At 42.8% G+C, this 17,853-nt stretch overlaps 1 protein-coding gene across 2 annotated transcripts in view; it reads left to right on the forward strand.

Annotated features, from left to right (window-relative positions):
- The window catches only part of col5a1 (procollagen, type V, alpha 1), a 94,885-nt gene extending 77,284 nt beyond the window's left edge, over positions 1–17,601 (forward strand). Inside the window, exons 44-66 of one of the 2 annotated variants that reach the window (XM_007548907.2) lie at positions 564–617; positions 753–806; positions 891–998; positions 1,086–1,139; positions 1,232–1,339; positions 3,707–3,760; positions 3,886–3,993; positions 4,134–4,187; positions 4,288–4,341; positions 4,435–4,488; positions 4,618–4,671; positions 4,769–4,876; positions 5,033–5,086; positions 5,188–5,241; positions 5,444–5,551; positions 5,758–5,811; positions 5,900–5,935; positions 6,021–6,074; positions 6,170–6,437; positions 8,997–9,109; positions 11,868–11,936; positions 15,935–16,168; positions 16,304–17,601. In XM_007548907.2, the coding sequence (XP_007548969.1) occupies positions 564–617; positions 753–806; positions 891–998; positions 1,086–1,139; positions 1,232–1,339; positions 3,707–3,760; positions 3,886–3,993; positions 4,134–4,187; positions 4,288–4,341; positions 4,435–4,488; positions 4,618–4,671; positions 4,769–4,876; positions 5,033–5,086; positions 5,188–5,241; positions 5,444–5,551; positions 5,758–5,811; positions 5,900–5,935; positions 6,021–6,074; positions 6,170–6,437; positions 8,997–9,109; positions 11,868–11,936; positions 15,935–16,168; positions 16,304–16,450 (2,055 nt within the window). In that variant the 3' untranslated portion in view covers positions 16,451–17,601. Of the gene's footprint in view, positions 1–563; positions 618–752; positions 807–890; positions 999–1,085; positions 1,140–1,231; positions 1,340–3,706; positions 3,761–3,885; positions 3,994–4,133; positions 4,188–4,287; positions 4,342–4,434; positions 4,489–4,617; positions 4,672–4,768; positions 4,877–5,032; positions 5,087–5,187; positions 5,242–5,443; positions 5,552–5,757; positions 5,812–5,899; positions 5,936–6,020; positions 6,075–6,169; positions 6,438–8,996; positions 9,110–11,742; positions 11,812–11,867; positions 11,937–15,934; positions 16,169–16,303 lie in introns of both variants that reach the window. The other variant, XM_016669889.1, reaches the window with a different exon arrangement.
- The last annotated feature ends 252 nt before the right edge of the window (positions 17,602–17,853 follow it).

The raw sequence follows: 17,853 nt of genomic DNA on the forward strand, positions 1-17,853 counted from the left end.
CCTTCGGCGGTCCCTGCAGAGAGTGGACGGACAGAGACAACGCCGGGAGCATTTGCTGTGTGGGATTTACGAGATATTACTAGCTAACATTTTACACGCGTTCAGACACTTTAATGCCGTGGAGATTTGACTGATTTAAGAGCTTTTTCATGAGACAAAAAAAAACTGCATTGTCTGGCTAACCCCATAATTGCCTTCAGCACCGATAGCTATTAGGAATACACGTCCAAACACCCACAGCGTAGAAAAGGTTTTGAAAGGGTGCAAAGGTACAAACGGCTTTATTTTGTATCTTTCAGTGGGTTTTCTAATGGAAGCAATTATCTTGTTTTTCTTTGCTCGATAGTTTGCGAGTGACTCAATATAAGCCCCCCTTTGCCCCCTCCTTTAGGTGTAAATTATCAGAAAAAAGAGGGCTGCATAAAATTTCTGTTGGTTTTGTCAGTTTCCCATATCTGGTTTTCTGTTATGGGAAATGTCCGATCAGGTGATGCATAAGCATAATGTGCATGATGTATCCTTAGCTGAGGATTGTGTTTCACTTTGATGGTTCTGTTTCACAGGGAGAGATTGGAGAACCAGGACAGAAAGGGAGCAAAGGTGACAAAGGAGAACATGTAAGTTTTTTTTAGTTTTTTTTATCAACCATTTTACGTCTTCAGATTTTGATGAGTATTTAGTATTCTAGTGAATACACGCACTTCATGTTAAGAAAAATAACACAAGACTTCTATTGATGTGCTCCTCTTCAGGGTCCTCCAGGTCCTACGGGCCCTCAAGGCCCTGTCGGAGCACCAGGTCCTGCTGTAAGTGCCTGCTTTGTGTATCTTTACTTCTTGGTTTAGCAACTCTACGACATGGCTCACCTCATAACCTCTTGTTTTTTGCAGGGTGCAGATGGAGAGCCAGGACCCAGAGGTCAGCAGGGTATGTTCGGCCAGAAGGGAGATGAAGGGTCGAGAGGTTTCCCAGGACCTCCAGGCCCAGTTGGGCTGCAGGTGTGCACCGCAATATCATCTCAAGTATTCTGAACAATCAAATAAATCAAGAACAGACAACATTTCAACCTTCTTCTAATTCTCCAGGGCTTGCCTGGTCCACCTGGTGAGAAAGGTGAAACGGGAGACGTCGGTCAAATGGTGAGATGGGCACTGAGACTGTGATAGCATGGAAAGAAGCATCCAGCCAAAACTCATTCACAAATCAAAATGGCTTTTATTGTCTACTACAGGGTCCACCCGGTCCTCCCGGTCCCAGGGGTCCTTCAGGTGCCCCTGGAGCCGACGGTCCTCAGGGACCCCCTGGTGGTGTTGGAAACCCTGGTGCTGTTGGAGAAAAGGTAAAACTTCTCACCTGGTTTTATTCACTAATATCTCGAAACAATTTCCGGATATGAAATGAATGACGCACAACTGAAAGTAAAAAGAAATCCACATATTAACTGTAATTGCTATCTTTAATGCTAAAATGGGCTAGCTAAGCAAGATGTTACGCTGCCTCGCTACGTGGTTAGCAAAATTGTTAAAATCTATAAAAGAAGAAACAATAAGCCCAGATTTAAGAACGTAATGGCTGCTTCTAAAACTATTGGTGTGTAAATTGCAGCTCTAGCAAACAGATTACATGGTAGCAGCTAATAGTAATTCACTATTTATTAGTAGAGGCAACATTTTATGTAAAAAATTGAGATAAGTTGCATAAAACCACTCAATAAAGGAGGCATTTATAGTTTTAATGTCAAAAATATATGAAGGTGATATTTTTAAGCTGTTTTTACCAGCATTTATTAGGAATTAGCACAGCTAGCCTAGCTTACTCTAACAGCTAGCTTCCCAGGCTTTTTTTTTAACATATTGACTACGTGGCAGAAAAAAAAGCTGTAGCAGCTTTTTTTTCACTCTAACAGTCCAACATAACTTAAACCATAAAACATGTAAAAACAAGAATACTAACATAAAACTATGCTACCCTTAAAAAACGCCTCTAAGCTAACAGCTCACCTTTTGCAGACACTGCGCCTGGGTAACTTATTGGAGGATGTTCCTGTTTTATGGATCAGATTCTGAGTTCGGTCGAGTTACTTTTTTTGCTTTCTCTGCTAAATGCTGACTCTGTACGCCTATTTAAAGAGTTCACAATGAGGTTTAAGTTTTAAAATAGTTCCTGGGATGCCGCCTTAACAAATGGAGGGGAGCTTTATAGCAAATGCAAATTGTATGATGGCTTTGTGTGTCTGCATGTTCCTGCTGCTGACCGTTCCGCCCACTTGAAGGGTACAACACTGTAGTTTTTTTTACTCTGTTTTATCCACCTTACAGTGATTGATACAGCACTGTTATGAGACTTAAATGCGGATTCACATTTAGTTCTTTGAACCCTATGGATGTAAACTGTCTGAAGAGATGGGTTGAGATGGATCTGGAGGGGTGTGACTATGATTGGTGGAATTGTTTCTAATGGTTTTATTTGCCAGTAGAATAAAAAAGTCAGAGTGGGAGCAATCTGAAAGCATTAACGTTGAAACATTTGCATTTACTTTAAAACCGCATCTGCCAATTTTCGCTACCAAATCCAGTGAAGGAGAATTCTACGTATGCAGGCCAATACTTCATTAAAAGCCACTCTCAGATAGACTTCTTATTTGTTGCTGCTATTTCATTACAAGGAGGCCCATTTTGGCAGCTGCGTGGCTGCTGAGCTCATCGTTCTGCGTCCGTAGTGATGATGTGATTTGTTTTATCTCCTTCAGTCAATAGAATCACCTTTTGCTGCTTCATAATCCCCGTCTGAATAGCTTCTCCTCCTTCTGCACGAACCCACACACTGCTCTTCTTGGCTAATCGCCCTTCAGCTGAAATGGCATTTTATTGGCCGGCGCACAAAGTAGGCAGGCAACAAAAAGTCAGGCCATTTTTCCCCCCCTTTTTTTTCCTCCTGTAAACACAATCCCTCGTGTATCTGTGATGAGCAGCTGTCTTGATTTTCTTTTTTTCCCCCTCTTGTCAGCAGATTTAGCCAAAAACACCACTGGTGGATGCAAGCAGGGTTGCATTTATAAAGAAAAAACAAAAACAGCATGTTTTGCTAAAACTTTAAGGTTCAAATCATGCTTAGTTTGGATTTTTTGACAACAGCATGAGAGGTTTTGAAAGACAGCTCGACGCTTATTTTACAAAATCCTTGCCGACGCGCCCCCCCCAAAAAACCCCAAAAAACAAAAAAACACTGAGCCGTTCACGCCTGAGGGAATCCGGATGTGCTGATGGCGACACATCGACCCTGCCGCTGCGGAACCGCGCGGCTCGATTTGCTCCTTGCCTTCCGAACATGACATGGGATAATATTTTCTCCACAAAACAAGTGCAGCAGACTTTATCCGTTAAGCCCCAGCTGGGAGGGCAGTAGCTCTACGTGACAGTGAATAACGACACTGTCACGCGTGCAGGTGAGTCAACAGGGCAACTATTCAGTAGGGGGGGTAATAGGAGGAAGGACAAGATATATGGACAGGCTTTGGGGAGAACAGTGAGGTCAGCAGGCTCCATCCTCCAACCATCTCCTCACACTTGATGGATTGAAATCTCCCGAGTCGCGTCTTTCTGTTCTCATTCAGGTGACAAGGGCACAGGAACAGTCAGGGCATTTGTTGATCCGCAGTGGATACCTCGGATGATAATGTCTGTGTTTGTCCATCCTCCTCTCTCAGGGAGATGCCGGCGAGACGGGAGAGCCAGGTCTTCAGGGGGAAGTTGGTCCGCCGGTGAGTAAATCCGTCTCTTCTTATTTGAGCCAAATGATCTAAGGTGTACTCTTTGTTTGGGAAAGGTGGAAATTTTACACCAAAGAGCTTATTGAAATATACATGTATATGTCTTTTTACCCTAGGGTCCAAGAGGAGAGCGTGGAGAGAAGGGAGAGGCTGGTCCAGCTGGTGCTGCGGGACCTCCTGGCCCTAAAGGTCCACCTGGAGATGATGGCCCTAAGGGCAGCCCTGTGAGTTCTCATCCGCCTTGAGCTGCACAAAAACACTTTTGACACTGTAACAATGGTTGCCCAGGTGATATTTACTGTGCTAAATTTAAAATTACAAGTCCAAAATGACGAGTGGTGTTTATTTTCTATCTAATTCTTAGGGTCCGAGTGGCTTCCCTGGAGACCCTGGACCACCTGGAGAGCCCGGTCCAGCTGTAAATATACACATGACTGATTGCCTCTAAGCTCCGGTGTTTACATTGCTTAAAAATAAAACATGTTTTTTGACTGAGGTTCTGTTTGTATGTAATTCAGGGATTAGATGGCCCAGCTGGTGATAAGGGAGACGACGGAGAGGCCGGTCAACCTGTGAGTGCTTTGGTTACTTGTAAGGGGTTATTACTGCTTTGTCGTTGCTGAAAAGTATTAATAGTTGATGGCTGCATTTTCTTTTCAAACCAGGGTTCACCTGGACCCACCGGAGAGTCTGGTCCTTCTGGACCACCCGGAAAGAGAGTAAGTAGAACCTGGAGGTCTTTCCGTCTTGTTTTGATACAAAAACTTTTTTTAAATCAGATTCTAGACTCTTATGCTCTGTGTTTGCATTATGCTTCAATAATCTCTGTCAATAATTTATTGAAACAGGGGCCTCCTGGAGCACCGGGGCCTGAGGGAAGACAAGGAGAGAAAGGAGCCAAGGTAACTCATGGAATACGTAAAAGTTCTCTATATTTTATGTTTTCCACTTTGTGAATATATTTCATACGAATAAAAATGCAATCTATAACCTTAAAAGGGAGAACCAGGCATTGAAGGTCCCCAAGGAAAAACAGGCCCTGTGGGCCCTCAAGGATCACCTGGAAAGCCCGGTTCTGAAGGACTCAGGGGCATCCCCGGCGCAGTTGTAAGTACAGCCTGACTTCTCTTGTTTTGGTATTTGTTTTGGAAAAAAAATGCAACATTTATGCAAAGAAAGTTCTGGCTAACAGCAAAATATAAACGATTCACACTGTCTGGAGGTAGTCTCTGAAAATCCTGAATAACTGATGTTTGTTTGAAGGGCGAGCAAGGACTGCCGGGCTCTCCAGGCCCAGACGGACCTCCTGGACCTATGGTGAGTAAATGCACCGGCCCCGGCTTTACTATTTGCTTACAAATAGTAAGCAAAAAAAATCAGTGTTGGTCTGATCCGAGTGACTCTTGTTCTCTTCACAGGGCCCTCCTGGTTTGCCTGGTTTGAAAGGAGACACTGGTGTTAAAGGAGAGAAAGTAAATACCTCCACCACCCATTAAAGCAACCTAAATAATTCAGAGCACCGGCGTAACATTAAAACTAACGACCAAACTCAATAACTTATGAGATTTCTTTGCCTCTGGTCGTCAATTTGGCAACCTTATGTTTAGAGGCTCTGTCAGATAGATGTATTTACGCTCAGACTGATGTATTATTGACTGTTTTTTTTGTCCGCAGGGCCATCCGGGTCTCATTGGTCTGATTGGACCTCCAGGTGAACAGGGCGAAAAGGGTGACAGAGGTCTTCCCGGCCCTTCAGGATCGTCCGGTCCCAAAGGAGACAACGTAAGCGACACGGCCCAGAGGGCCCAACGCTATGTTAGCAATCGCCAACCTCTCTGAGCGCTCCCGACAGTCTTTCCCATACTTCGGGAAAGATTTTAGTTCAGCTAAATTAGCAGGCAGCCTCCTTTGGTTTTATCTTGAACTTGTTTGTTCTGTATAATTCAGAGAATTGCCTGGGGATTTACATGTCGTCTTCTCTCGGTTAGGGTATCGCCGGTCCTACAGGTCCCCTCGGTCCAGTTGGACCTCCCGGCTTACCTGTAAGTCTATATTCTTCACATTAGCCTGATAGCAGCCGCTGTCCTTTCTTGGCCGGTATTGATTGCTTGATGTTATTGGTGTCTTTAGGGTCCACCAGGTCCCAAAGGAGCCAAAGGGTCATCTGTAAGTGATTTACAGAAACCTGAATGTTGTGGAGGTGACAACAAGCCTGTGTAACGAATAATCGGTTTATTTTTCTTCCTTTCAGGGTCAAACAGGTCCAAAAGGAGAGACAGGAACCCCTGGTCCTCCTGGCCCACCTGTGAGTAATCCAACAGGATCGTTATTCTGTCCCAGTGCTTACCGATACCTTCTTAGCGTCTCAACAGTTTGTGTCTGTCCATCTGTCCCCAACAGGGCCCTCCCGGTGACGTCATCCACCCGCTCCCCATCGTCAATCCCATTAAGGGCAGAACACGTAGGAACATCGACGCCAGCCAGATGGTGGACGATGCCGCCATGGACGCCAACTACAAGGACTACGACGACGGCATGGAGGAGATCTTCGGGTCGCTCAACTCGCTGAAGCTGGAGATCGAGCAGATGAAGCATCCGCTGGGCACGCAGAACAACCCGGCTCGCACCTGCAAGGATCTGCAGCTGTGCCACCCTGATTTCCCCGATGGTTCGTGTGATGTTCCGTTTCATACGCAGGGCCCTTCTGCTCCGCTCTGTTCATATCTCGCTCTCGAATCATCAGTGATGCAGCGGCGAAAGAGAAATGTTTATGACAGCAGAGCGCGGGCAAACGGGACGTCGAGTTCCGTTACGGATACCGATGTCTCATGTTTCCATGCGCTCTAAATGCCTCGATGATTTTCTTTTGAGAAAAGAAAAAATCTGACAGAAATTGGAGAAGAAAAAAAGAACACAAACATTGAAACACACAATATATCAGAGTTTTTACTCTTGAGTTGATTTTGGAGAAAACGTAGCAGCCAGAAGCCCTGAACTGAATTACATGATTACCCAGCTCAATATTTACATCTGAATAAATTCTTAATTACCATTGCTGTGTTTACATAAATTTCACTTAAGGCTGATTTGGATAAAAGCTATTATGCAACCAAACTGAATTTAGTTCTTTCTTGCTAATTTTTGTTCAAATCTTTAAAATTCAAACCACTGGATTTCTTAGAAAAAGAAAAATAGCTTTACACTTTCTAGTTACTTTTTTAATTGTATTTTTACAACCTTTTCAATTTTGGCCTTAAGGAAGATAAGTTCTAGATAGTATATTAAAAAGATTTATCCAATTGTCCAACTTATTTAGAGCAGCTTCTGCTTAGAACAAGTGAATCGTGTCCAAATGCCGTCCTGTCCTTGAGGGAGCCAGTCTGGTTCAGCACAACAGATTTTTAATGAATGAGTCACTGCCAGGCTTCGGCACAACCTGATGATAAACTGAGAAAAAGGAAAATTCTGCCACTTAAATCGGGTGTAGCAGGGAGACGTCTAAAACATGCAGGACATCTTTTCCTGAAGGCCCCGTGGACGCCGCTAGCTAAGGTGCTCCTTTATTTATTTGCTTAATTAATCTCCAGACAAGACAGTTGCAGCCTAGGATGTTAAGAGAAAATATGTATGCACAATATTTAAGTCCCTTAAACTCCTCTGTTGACAGGAAGGTAAAACACAAACACAGTGTCCTCTGTAATTACTGGATCCCCTGGTATACATGTTCAAAAACAACTGAAAATAAGTTTTCTTTTGCTCAAACATATATAGAAGTATGCTGATTTTTTTAAGGAAAAATCTAACTATTAATTTCTGTTGATTTAGTCAATGGGAAAATACACCTAAAAATTAAAATGGTGCAATCTGCTGCACTTCTTGCAGTTTATATAATACATATAGAATCACTTTCTAATTAATGCTGGCTTTTTTTTATTATTCACGTGTCTCATAGTCATGAGAAATCATTGTGTTCATCATAATCCTGGGAAAAAAAACATGCATACTTTTGTTGTTCATATAATTTTTCCACAGTTTTTGGAGCGCCGCTAAATTTCAGTGTCTGAAATGAGAAATAAATGCAACTGAGGACTCCTTGAATGCAATATTTGTTAGGATGCTATATATGCCATAATATGTTTTAGCCTGTTGGATGGACGTTTCCTGCCCTCACAGTCCACAACAAATGTGTGTTTGTAGTGGCTGTGACGTTGTGATGAAGGAAAAGTATTCAGTATTCAGTAACAGCTCAACAACTCCATGTTTTCCTGGTATTTTGTAGCTTTAAATAGAATTACTGTGAGCTCTTTAGCAGCAGAATAGCACTACTCTGTTACTGGGGTGCCAGGTAGCCTTTTTCGCTGATCGAAGATTTTATTTGGAGCGGCGTACGTGTCCGTTGCCGACTTTATGCGGCGACTGATCTGCTGCCAAACTAACATTGGACTTTTTTTAAATACTTTTTTTAGTGTCACCTTTATCGTTTGCTGAATAAATGCCATAAAATTTTAAGTTCATATTATCTAAGTGTCATAAACTTTTAACTTACAGTCCATTACTTCCCGCTGCCCCGGTTTATAAATAGAACATAACACAAGACCAGTTTTTCGCTCTTCAAAATATTGCCTAATTTTGCTCACAAAGGTGAATATTAATAATTTTGCTAAATTCCTAAAGCTGTATGTTCACGTCTTTACCATGAACGTCAACAACAGAGGAGGGTTCTGGAAGACCTTTCAGTCTGGGTCTGATTCCAACATTGACTGTGTTACAAGAATATGAAATGACTGTTCCTTTACCCTGTTGCTTCATCTTAGCCAAACAGATTACAAACACAAAGCTCTCCCGTTGCAGTTTTTTACACTTTCCCCTCTAAATAAGGATTAATTGTGTAACGGATTTGACATTTACAGCTCTGGAAAAAAACGAAGAGCCCACTGCACTGAACCCCATTGAAAACCTCCTGGTTATTCCACCAAGTACTGATTTCTGAACTCTTCCTCAGTTAAAACATTAGTATTGTTTTACTCAAATATATACCTATACAAAGTAAAATCAGAGAAACTAATCATTTTAAGTTGCCTCTTCATTTTTTCCAGAGCTGTATATGTAATTCTAAGACGTCAGGTTGATCTGAATGAGAAAAGGACAGGCATCGACTGCTTTACACCGTTCAACAAATGTCCTGTTTTCTCCTCTGAACGTCTTCCGCTGTGCCTCCTGTCTGCAGGTGAATACTGGATTGATCCAAACCAGGGCTGCTCGCGGGACTCCTTCAAGGTCTACTGCAACTTCACAGCAGGTGGAGAGAGTTGTATCTTCCCGGATAAGAAGTCTGAAGGGGTACGTCTGGCCGCTGCGCGCGCAACGCACATCTACACAAAAGAAAACACGGCACACGCAGAGGTCGGGAAGAAAACTTCCACGTTAGAATCGACAGAGGAGGAAATGTTTGCAAAACTCAGCAGATGAGGAAAATATCGTGCATTTTTTTTATTCCCTCCTCTCTCACACGTGGGACTGACTGCTGTATTCGTGACGCGAACACCTCGAGAGTCGCGACTCGTGTAGTCACGTAATTAGCCTTCGCCGGTTCCCCTGCCGTGGCGGGACAAGGAGATGTGGGAGATGACTCATCAGTTATATTTTACAAACAGCAGACAACATTCTCTCCACCTCACCCAAAAGCTTTTTTTTTTTTTTTAATGTATCCGAGTGCTGCTTTGACAGGGAGCAGAAAGAACTCTGTGGCATATGAAAGCACTGGCAGGTGACAAACACAGCCAGAACACTTTCTGGTTCATTATGCATGAGCGTGCGGAAGAGAGAGGAGCGTGGCGGAGCGGAGGAACACCGTCTCTGACAACTTGAGGGTTGTGTAATAGCACAAGTGCTACAGCCGTTTTAATGATCCCACTCATCAAGCCTCAGAGGGGCGGTGGGAGGGGTAAGGGGGGTTTGCTTAAACCCCGAATAATGAAGCGGACTTTTTATAGCCTCGCCCGGCAATGGGGCCGCTCTCTCGTTTGTGTCTGAGGCGGAGAGAATAGCCCCCGCTGTCAGTCTTGGCATTGATGCCAAAAAAAACTCTCCCACATATTATCATCAGAGCGCTAACCCACACCGTCCAGATGGAGCACAAGAAAAAAAAAAAAAAAAAAAAAGCAACACTAGAGATGCTGAGAGGGAGGAAGTTGAAACTTTGCTCTGAAAACGAGCGAAGGTTGCCCTTCAAGGCAGCGGGGGTTTAATGTACGTCGTCTTCCAGCGACAGGTGATTCTTCATCGACGCGTTAGGTGACCGCTGACAGTTTCATATCAAACCTTGCTCACTAATTATAGAGGAATTCATCACTGTCACGGCTGAGGCCGTTACGAGTCGCGCCGTGGATTTCGCTGGCAGAACGACGTTAGTGCCCATCTGTAAAACCTGAGCTGGAGAGATCAGCATCTGGCTAAAAGTGTTCGCACGTCCGTCGAACTTTTCCGCATTTTGTCTCGTTCCGACCGCAAACGTCGGCGTATTTCATCAGGATTGTGTGTGACAGAATGGCCAAGTTGCACATAGTTGAGAAATTTTTACCAGAAAAGTTTAAGTGTTGCTTGGCAGCTGTTCTGCCAAGGTTTGTTTGAGAGTATTAGTGGATAAACCAAGGAGCACACAAAGTAGGTCAGGGATAAAGTTGTGGCTGCTAAAGGAGATCACCCTTAAATGTAAAGTAAAGGTGGCCAATATGGACGTTAAGCTTTATCACGCTATTTTGTTGTATTATGGCGACAACTAAGTATCAATAAGAACTACTTATTACATATTTTTAGGCTAGTCTATGGCTGTGACTGCAAACATTGCTCTGGAACATTTGTAATACGCTACTTTAGTTCACCAGTCACATGACGGCATGTGATATGTGTCACTAAAATGCACACAGCAACTGAATAATTATGTTTTCATATATATTGACACTCTCACTGAGCAAACAGTGGAGAAACCATTACAACTAACAAACACTGACAATGTTGGAGAATTTATCGTGGCATCGATGCATGAAAAGTCTTATAAGGATAAGAGGCGCATCGCGATAAGTGATTAACGATAAACGGCCAAAACCCATGGTAAAGTTGAAAAGGAAACGGTAAATATTTTTTGCTGGAGTTCACTGATAGCGCACTGAACACATACACAGTGAAACATGGTAGTGGCAGCACATGCTGTGGGGATTTTCTTTTTTCAGCAGGGATAGAGAAAACTGGTCTGAGATGATGGGAGAATGAATGGAGCTAAAGAAAACGCAATGCTGGCAGGAAGAGCAGATTGGAGGTTTGCCTTCCAGGAGCGGCCCTAAAATTACAGCCAGAGTAACAAGAGAATGGTTTAGACCAAAATATATTAGAATGGCCCAGTCAAAGTCCTGACCTAAATCCAGTTGAGAACCTGTGGCTTCCTGTTCATTTTGTATTTGAGCTTGAGGCATTTCCAAAAAAGGGAATAGTTTGCCGTAAGGTTGTTCTCCATGGTTCTTGCAGCAGCGGACTAAAAATTACTTGATCTTTTTAGAAAAAAATCAAGTGGTTTGAACACTTTAACAAATCACTGCTGTAACATCAGAGAACCACACAGACTGCCTAGCAGAAACATAAACATTAATGTAAAAAAAAAAAAGAAAAACTCCATGCAGGCAGGCGATCATTTAATATCACTGTGTACTTATGAATATTTCAGCAGCAATTAGCCGCCAGCTGCAGTTCGTACCGTAGCGGTGGGTAGAAACTCTCCAGTCCAGCAAGGCTACTTGATCTCACTGAGCCGCGTTTCAGATCTGTAGGATTCATCACTGGAGAACAAAAGGAGAAAGAAGAAAAGCTGAAAACCTCGGGGGGTGGGAGGGAGCTGAGATTTCTGTCAAATCTGTTTCCTCTCTTTAACACCTTTCTTCCCCACCCCTCCTCTGCCTTCTTTTGTTGATCCGTGCCCCCAGGCAAGGCTCACATCCTGGGTAAAGGAGACTGCCGGTTCCTGGTTCAGTGAATTCAAACGTGGTAAACTGGTAAGCCTGACTCTTAAGTCCCTTTCCCTCCCCTGAACACTTCTTATATTTTACAGAGCAAAATGGCAAAATGGCCCAAAGACTCGCCAGGCACTTGGTATAGTCACTACAAGAGAGGTTCGCTGGTAAGTGGCTCTGCCTGCGGTTCCCGGAGTCCCCGGCCGAGGCCCGGGCTCTGCATGGTTCTGGTTCTGGTTCTGCACTATGAAGTATGTATTAAGCCTGGCACTATGCTTGTAGGTTGTTCATTTATGATGCATGACTTCGGCATGAGCTGCATTCTTCTTCAGTCCAGGAACAATGTAGAAGGGATGCTGTCAGAAAGAAATGGAGGAGAGGTTGGTGGAAGGATGATGATTATCACTTTAGGTCAGTGGTGCTCTGGGGTCCAAAACAACCCATGACAAAGTATCATTGGTTCCACTGGCAGATTATTCCACTTTTTCATCAATATTAATGAATTATTGACTTAAACAAGGTCCTATATCTTGCTGAAAAGTAACACGTAAGTTACTTAATTCAAGTGTGCTAAGGTATTTGCACTAGAAAGTGAGCAACAATGCTTGTTAAGACTGTGTTTATGAAGTGTTAAAACTACTGGACCACAGTTTCCATTAAGTTAAAAATGCAAAAATGAGATTACTGGGGGTATCTCCCTTTCTGTCTTTTTTTTTATTTATTTATTTTTACCTGCTCAACAAAAAATAAATATTTTATAAAATCTGTATAGATCCAAAACATAAATAGGGCTTCAGACTGTTAACTTATTAAGAGACATCAGTTGTTTTCTGTTCTGTGGGCCAGATTTTTCACCATTTTTCACTTGTGATCAGGGACCAAACCAAATCATTCCAAGTTCCACAAATGGCCCCCGGACCACACTTTGGACACCACTGTTAAATTAGATGCAAAATTGTATTTTACAAAAAAAAAAAAAAAATCCTGACCTATCCACTCCATGATACCTCTACTCCATATAAGCAGCATCTCTAAGTGACTCAGTGCCATGACGCTATGACCATGAAACGCAAGTTCATCACTTTAGGCTTCTTTCAAGAAAAAGCAAACAAGCAGAGCATATATACTCCCATCCTGCGATCCCTTTGTGCTGCTGCTGCTGCTATGCAGCTGATCACACACTCCCAGTGTGTGTTAGCGTGGATCCGGGTCAATGCGGTCAGGGCACTCAGTCACCACTCAGAAGCTTCTGGCTCCTCAGTCTGTTGACTTGTGATGATCAAGAGGTAACGTTTCTCCTGAGATGTGTGGCTGCATGCACAGTGTACGGGACAGAGAGTGAGGAGGGATGTGAATGAAAAGAAAAAAAAAGAAAGAAGAAGAGCTGACTGGTAAGCCACTCCTGAACATGAGCCTAAGAGCCTGTGCTCTTATGAAACGACATCTCCTGAATGATTGGACAGTTAATCTATGACTCTGCGCCGAGTCGCAGCACAAATGCATCAAAACGACAAACATCTTCCCCTGGTTCCTACTTTGAAAAAGATATGGAAAATATGGATGTCCAGACTCTTTTCCCTGATCATAATCTTTAGTAACCCAGCTATCTTATTTTATTTTTTTTCAATCTGCCTTAAACACAATGTGAGGTAATTCATTTATACTTAACGGGACAGTATTATGTATTTTCCAACCTCATAGTATCATTTTATAGCTCACTCAAGTAACTATGTTGCCTTTAGTTGTTGTACATATCAAATAAGACATGAAATAAATTTGACATTGTAATTTAACAATTTGAAAATTGGGCCCATTTCTCTTGAGAAAGTCAGGAAGTCATCACAACATGGCTCCTCTATTTAGCAAAGTTTTCACCAGCATCGCTCTGAGACGCAGCTCGTATAACGAGCTCAGAGGATGTGCAGTTCCATCTGATATTTGCCAATTGCTGCTGGCTAGTCTGTAGGAGCTAAGTGGAGGAGTTGTTGCTCTGTGAGGTGGAAGCTCAGAATCTTGGAAGCTTGGAAAATCCAAGGAGGAGCTTTGTCCTCGAAGGTGGCGCTAGCCGCACCCAGGCGTTTTGCTCAGCTGAGCGGTTGCCACGGGAGATTAAAAGATTTCTCAAACATGCATGAAGGAATCAACACTTCAGCTATGTTTTTGAGGTATGGAACAAAGTCAAAGTGTGATGTAAGGCTCAATAAAGTTAATTTTACATGTAATACTGCCCCTTTAAGGAAAAACACCAAAAAAAGAGAAAAAAACCCACTGCAAACTCCTTAAATAAGTCTGGAAAAGTACAGGAAAGGCATCAGGCAACCCTCACTCTTTGTTACCGTTCATTGTGAATGTCAGCCCTGCGGGGTATCTCGTGTGCATGCGCATGCAAGCTTCGACTCACCACGTGCCAAAGCCAGTCGAGGAGGGGAAAACACCGAGGCACCAGATGGTTTGCTGCTCCGGCTGCATGGCACACGTTCAGCATGCGCGCTACACTCAGTAAGTCCTGTTTGTCTGCAAGGCGAAGTGGATCTAATGGATTCCTGATGGTTGGTATGCAGATTGTCGTTTAAGAGCATTAAAATAAACTGGATCAACTAGGATTGGTTCCAGATGTATCTAATCAGTTTGGATTATGAAGCCCTATAATCATCTTAATGGGATGTAACTCAGTTTTGTGCAATGTGAGCATGAAAGTGGGGAGGTGGGGGGCAGCAGGGGAGGATTCTGGGGTAATTATGAGGCAATTAGCATGTCATTACTACCTTATATCTCCTATTTTGAGATTTACACTTGTGTGGGTTTGAGATTCTGCACACACGTGCATCTAGCATCTAAACAAGCTGCTCTGCCTTTCATTCCAAGGATTTTCCATATTCATTTTTTAACATTTTTGTAGCCTGGAGGCATCAGTGCTCCATTTGTAAACACATAGATTACATAAAATACATTTATGCCTTTAAGGAATCAGGCCCTGCAACAGACTGGCAACCTGTCCAGGGTGTACCCACCCTGCCTCTTGTCCGGAACGTTAGCTGGAGATTGGCACCAGCAACCCTCCCGACCCCACTAAGGGACAAGGGTGTAAAGAAAATGGATGGATGGAATCAGGCAGTTATTTTACAATATTCTCCACTTCCATAAATGATTCATAAATATTTATTTAAAAAAAGACCCAAACTGGCTTTGAGTTTACACACTAGTTTTAGAAATCTCAGAAGATTGTGTCTCTTACAGTGTTTATGTGTAGCGCATTGATATTAGTAACTCATTTGAATATTGACAGTAAAAGAAATAAACATGCTCATGTCGGTCTGGTTTGATGTGTTATACAGATTTATGTAGTTTTTATATACCTGCTTTAGATTGTTGTATATTCTGGTAATTCAGAGGAGCTGTACACCATGGTGGTAGTACTGCATCTTAAGTCTGGGTCTATAAATTGATCATTTTCCAGAAATCCCCCCACACAATCGCCTCAACAAATAAATAAATAAATAAATAAATCTTGAAATAGTTTCACTGAAATTTGTGCACAAAATTAAATGCAGTTTGAGTTTGTAACACCGCGTTATGCAATAACTGCAATTTGGAATAATGTAGTAAAATCAGGCTTTAAAATGTACTAAGGCATTATTAAACCAGCATTATGTAATAGTTGAGTAAAATCCTTGAACTCATTTTGAATGAACAACATGCAGGTTAATACCGAGGGCATGAGGCCAGAAAGGCAACTAAATGACCAAAAGTAAATTATTTGTTATCCAAAGTGTCAGCTTCAGTGTGCACATAAAGAACAGTTTGTGATCGTTTTACAACATTATGTGTCACATTATTAGATTATTTAAAAAGAAAAAGAGCTACCTCCGCATAACGTAATAATCAGCGCAATGTGCAATGTTATGACATAATGTGAGAAAAAGTATTGCAAAATGCGCTGAATGATTTTATTATGTAATGCGGTTGCAGTGATGTTTTATAACATTTTGAAGCCCGATTTCAGTACATTGTTACTTATTGCGGCGTTGCAGGGTTTGATAACATTTGTAGATGTCTGCTGGAAATCAGTTCCTGCATCCCTCATTTACCTTCTTCCCGGTGTAAAAGCTGGAAAGCTAGATTTCATTTTTAAAATATGTTGGGGTTTTTTTTTTTGTCTCTGTAGCTTTCCTACGTGGACGCCGAGGGCAACCCCATCGGGGTCGTCCAGATGACCTTCCTGCGGCTCCTGAGCGCGGCGGCCCGGCAGAACATGACGTACAACTGCTACCACTCGGTGGCGTGGCACGACCAGGAGCAGGACAACTACGACAAGGCCATCCGCTTCCTGGGATCCAACGATGAGGAGATGTCGTACGACAACAACCCCTACATCCGCGCCGTGGTCGATGGCTGCGCGGTAGGTTAACGAAAAGCCACCCGGTCCTCGTCGTCGTTTGAAGAGGCGCGGTCTGTTGGATTTCTGAAATTAATTCCGTCTCCCGCTGCGTCTCTCTCTCTCTCTCTCTCTCCTCTCTCTCTCCTCTCTCGACAGCTGAAAAAGAGCTACGAAAAGACAGTACTCGAGATCAACACTCCGAAGGTGGAGCAGGTGCCTTTTGTGGACATCATGTTCAACGATTTCGGCGGCTCTACGCAGAAGTTCGGATTCGAAGTGGGGCCCGTGTGCTTCATCGGCTGAGACCTTTTACCGAGCAAATGGAGGAAGAAGAAAGAAAAAAAAAAGAAAAACCTACTTTTGTTTTCTCAGAAAGAAAAAAAAAAGACAAACAATTGAAAAATAATAGGACAATGCTATTTGTATAAAACAAAGAAAAACTGTTTCCACAAAGCGACACGAGTCAAACATAATTACGTCAGGAATACAGCGAAAATCTAAAGGAATAGAGAAAAATAACCTTGAAACCTCAGTGTGCCTTCTTTTATCACATGCAAGTTTTGAAACTGAAGTTTGTGTCCTTCCTCCCACACACACACGCACACACAAAGCCTCCCCTGCCCGAGTCCAGTCCCCCCCCTCCATTGCATTTGATTTCGATTCTTTTGGTCTGAAACAACGAAGGCGACCCTGAGAGCTGCAGCCGTTCCAGACGGTCGCAGCGTTGCCCACGGACACCATCCCATTCGGCTCTGTTTTGATCTCATGCCCCAAACGCCCCACCCCCCACACCTCCTCCACCCTTTATCCTCCCTGCCTTTTGCCACCTTCTCTGTTCTTGGTTTAGTTTTCTTGTTTGTGCATAATTGTCTCCCCATTCTCTTTGGAATGGACCTTATATATTTATATACATATAAATATATATAAGTGATTGTTTTCCCCTTTTTTTATGTTTGTAAGTACATTCTGTATATTTTTTTTTCTCCTGGTAATGTTTATTGCTTCTGGCTTCAAAACATGCATGTGACTGTACTAATTGTGAGGTAGACGAACGAGAAAACATCTAAAATCGTACAAACGCATCCAAAACGAGGATAGAAGAGAAAAAAGAAAAAACAAACGCAATTGGAAGTTCTGTCTTTGTAGAGCACACTTTATTTTTTATTTTATTTTATTACTTTTTTTTTTGTAATTTAAGAACAGATTGGAAATAAAAGACTAAAAAACATGCTCTGTGATATAAAGTACAAGACATTCCCTCATTTTGTACCCAAGCCCCACTCTGGTGGAAATGTAATTAAGTTAATAAACTGCTTCTGTACTTTTTTGCTGAAATATTCATCTTACTGTGCAGTGGAAGGTAACGAACGAACGGAAAAAAAAAAAAAAATCAAAACCTAGGTGCTATTTTCTCTCCTCTGTGGTGCTATGTATGTTTTTCAAGTTTGTGTTTGGAAAAAAAAATATCTAAGAGAAAAAAAACTTGTGGAGATAACAGCCCACGTTGCTCGACAGCGCCCCCTCCCTGTACGCCGAATCGATTCACGACACGGATCTCTGCTGCAGCCGCTTCCCTCTGTTAAGGTTCCCGCGTGCCGTTTCCCTGTGTCGCCGCCTCCTCATTGGACCGCACATAGCAGAAATGGCCTGTGCCAAATGTTTGGAAAGACGAGAGGAAAAGAACGCCCCCACCGCCCCCGAAACAC

The sequence above is a fragment of the Poecilia formosa genome, unplaced genomic scaffold (genome assembly GCF_000485575.1).
Source record: "Poecilia formosa unplaced genomic scaffold, Poecilia_formosa-5.1.2 Scaffold28, whole genome shotgun sequence".
In the NCBI taxonomy this organism is placed as follows: Eukaryota; Metazoa; Chordata; class Actinopteri; order Cyprinodontiformes; family Poeciliidae; genus Poecilia; species Poecilia formosa.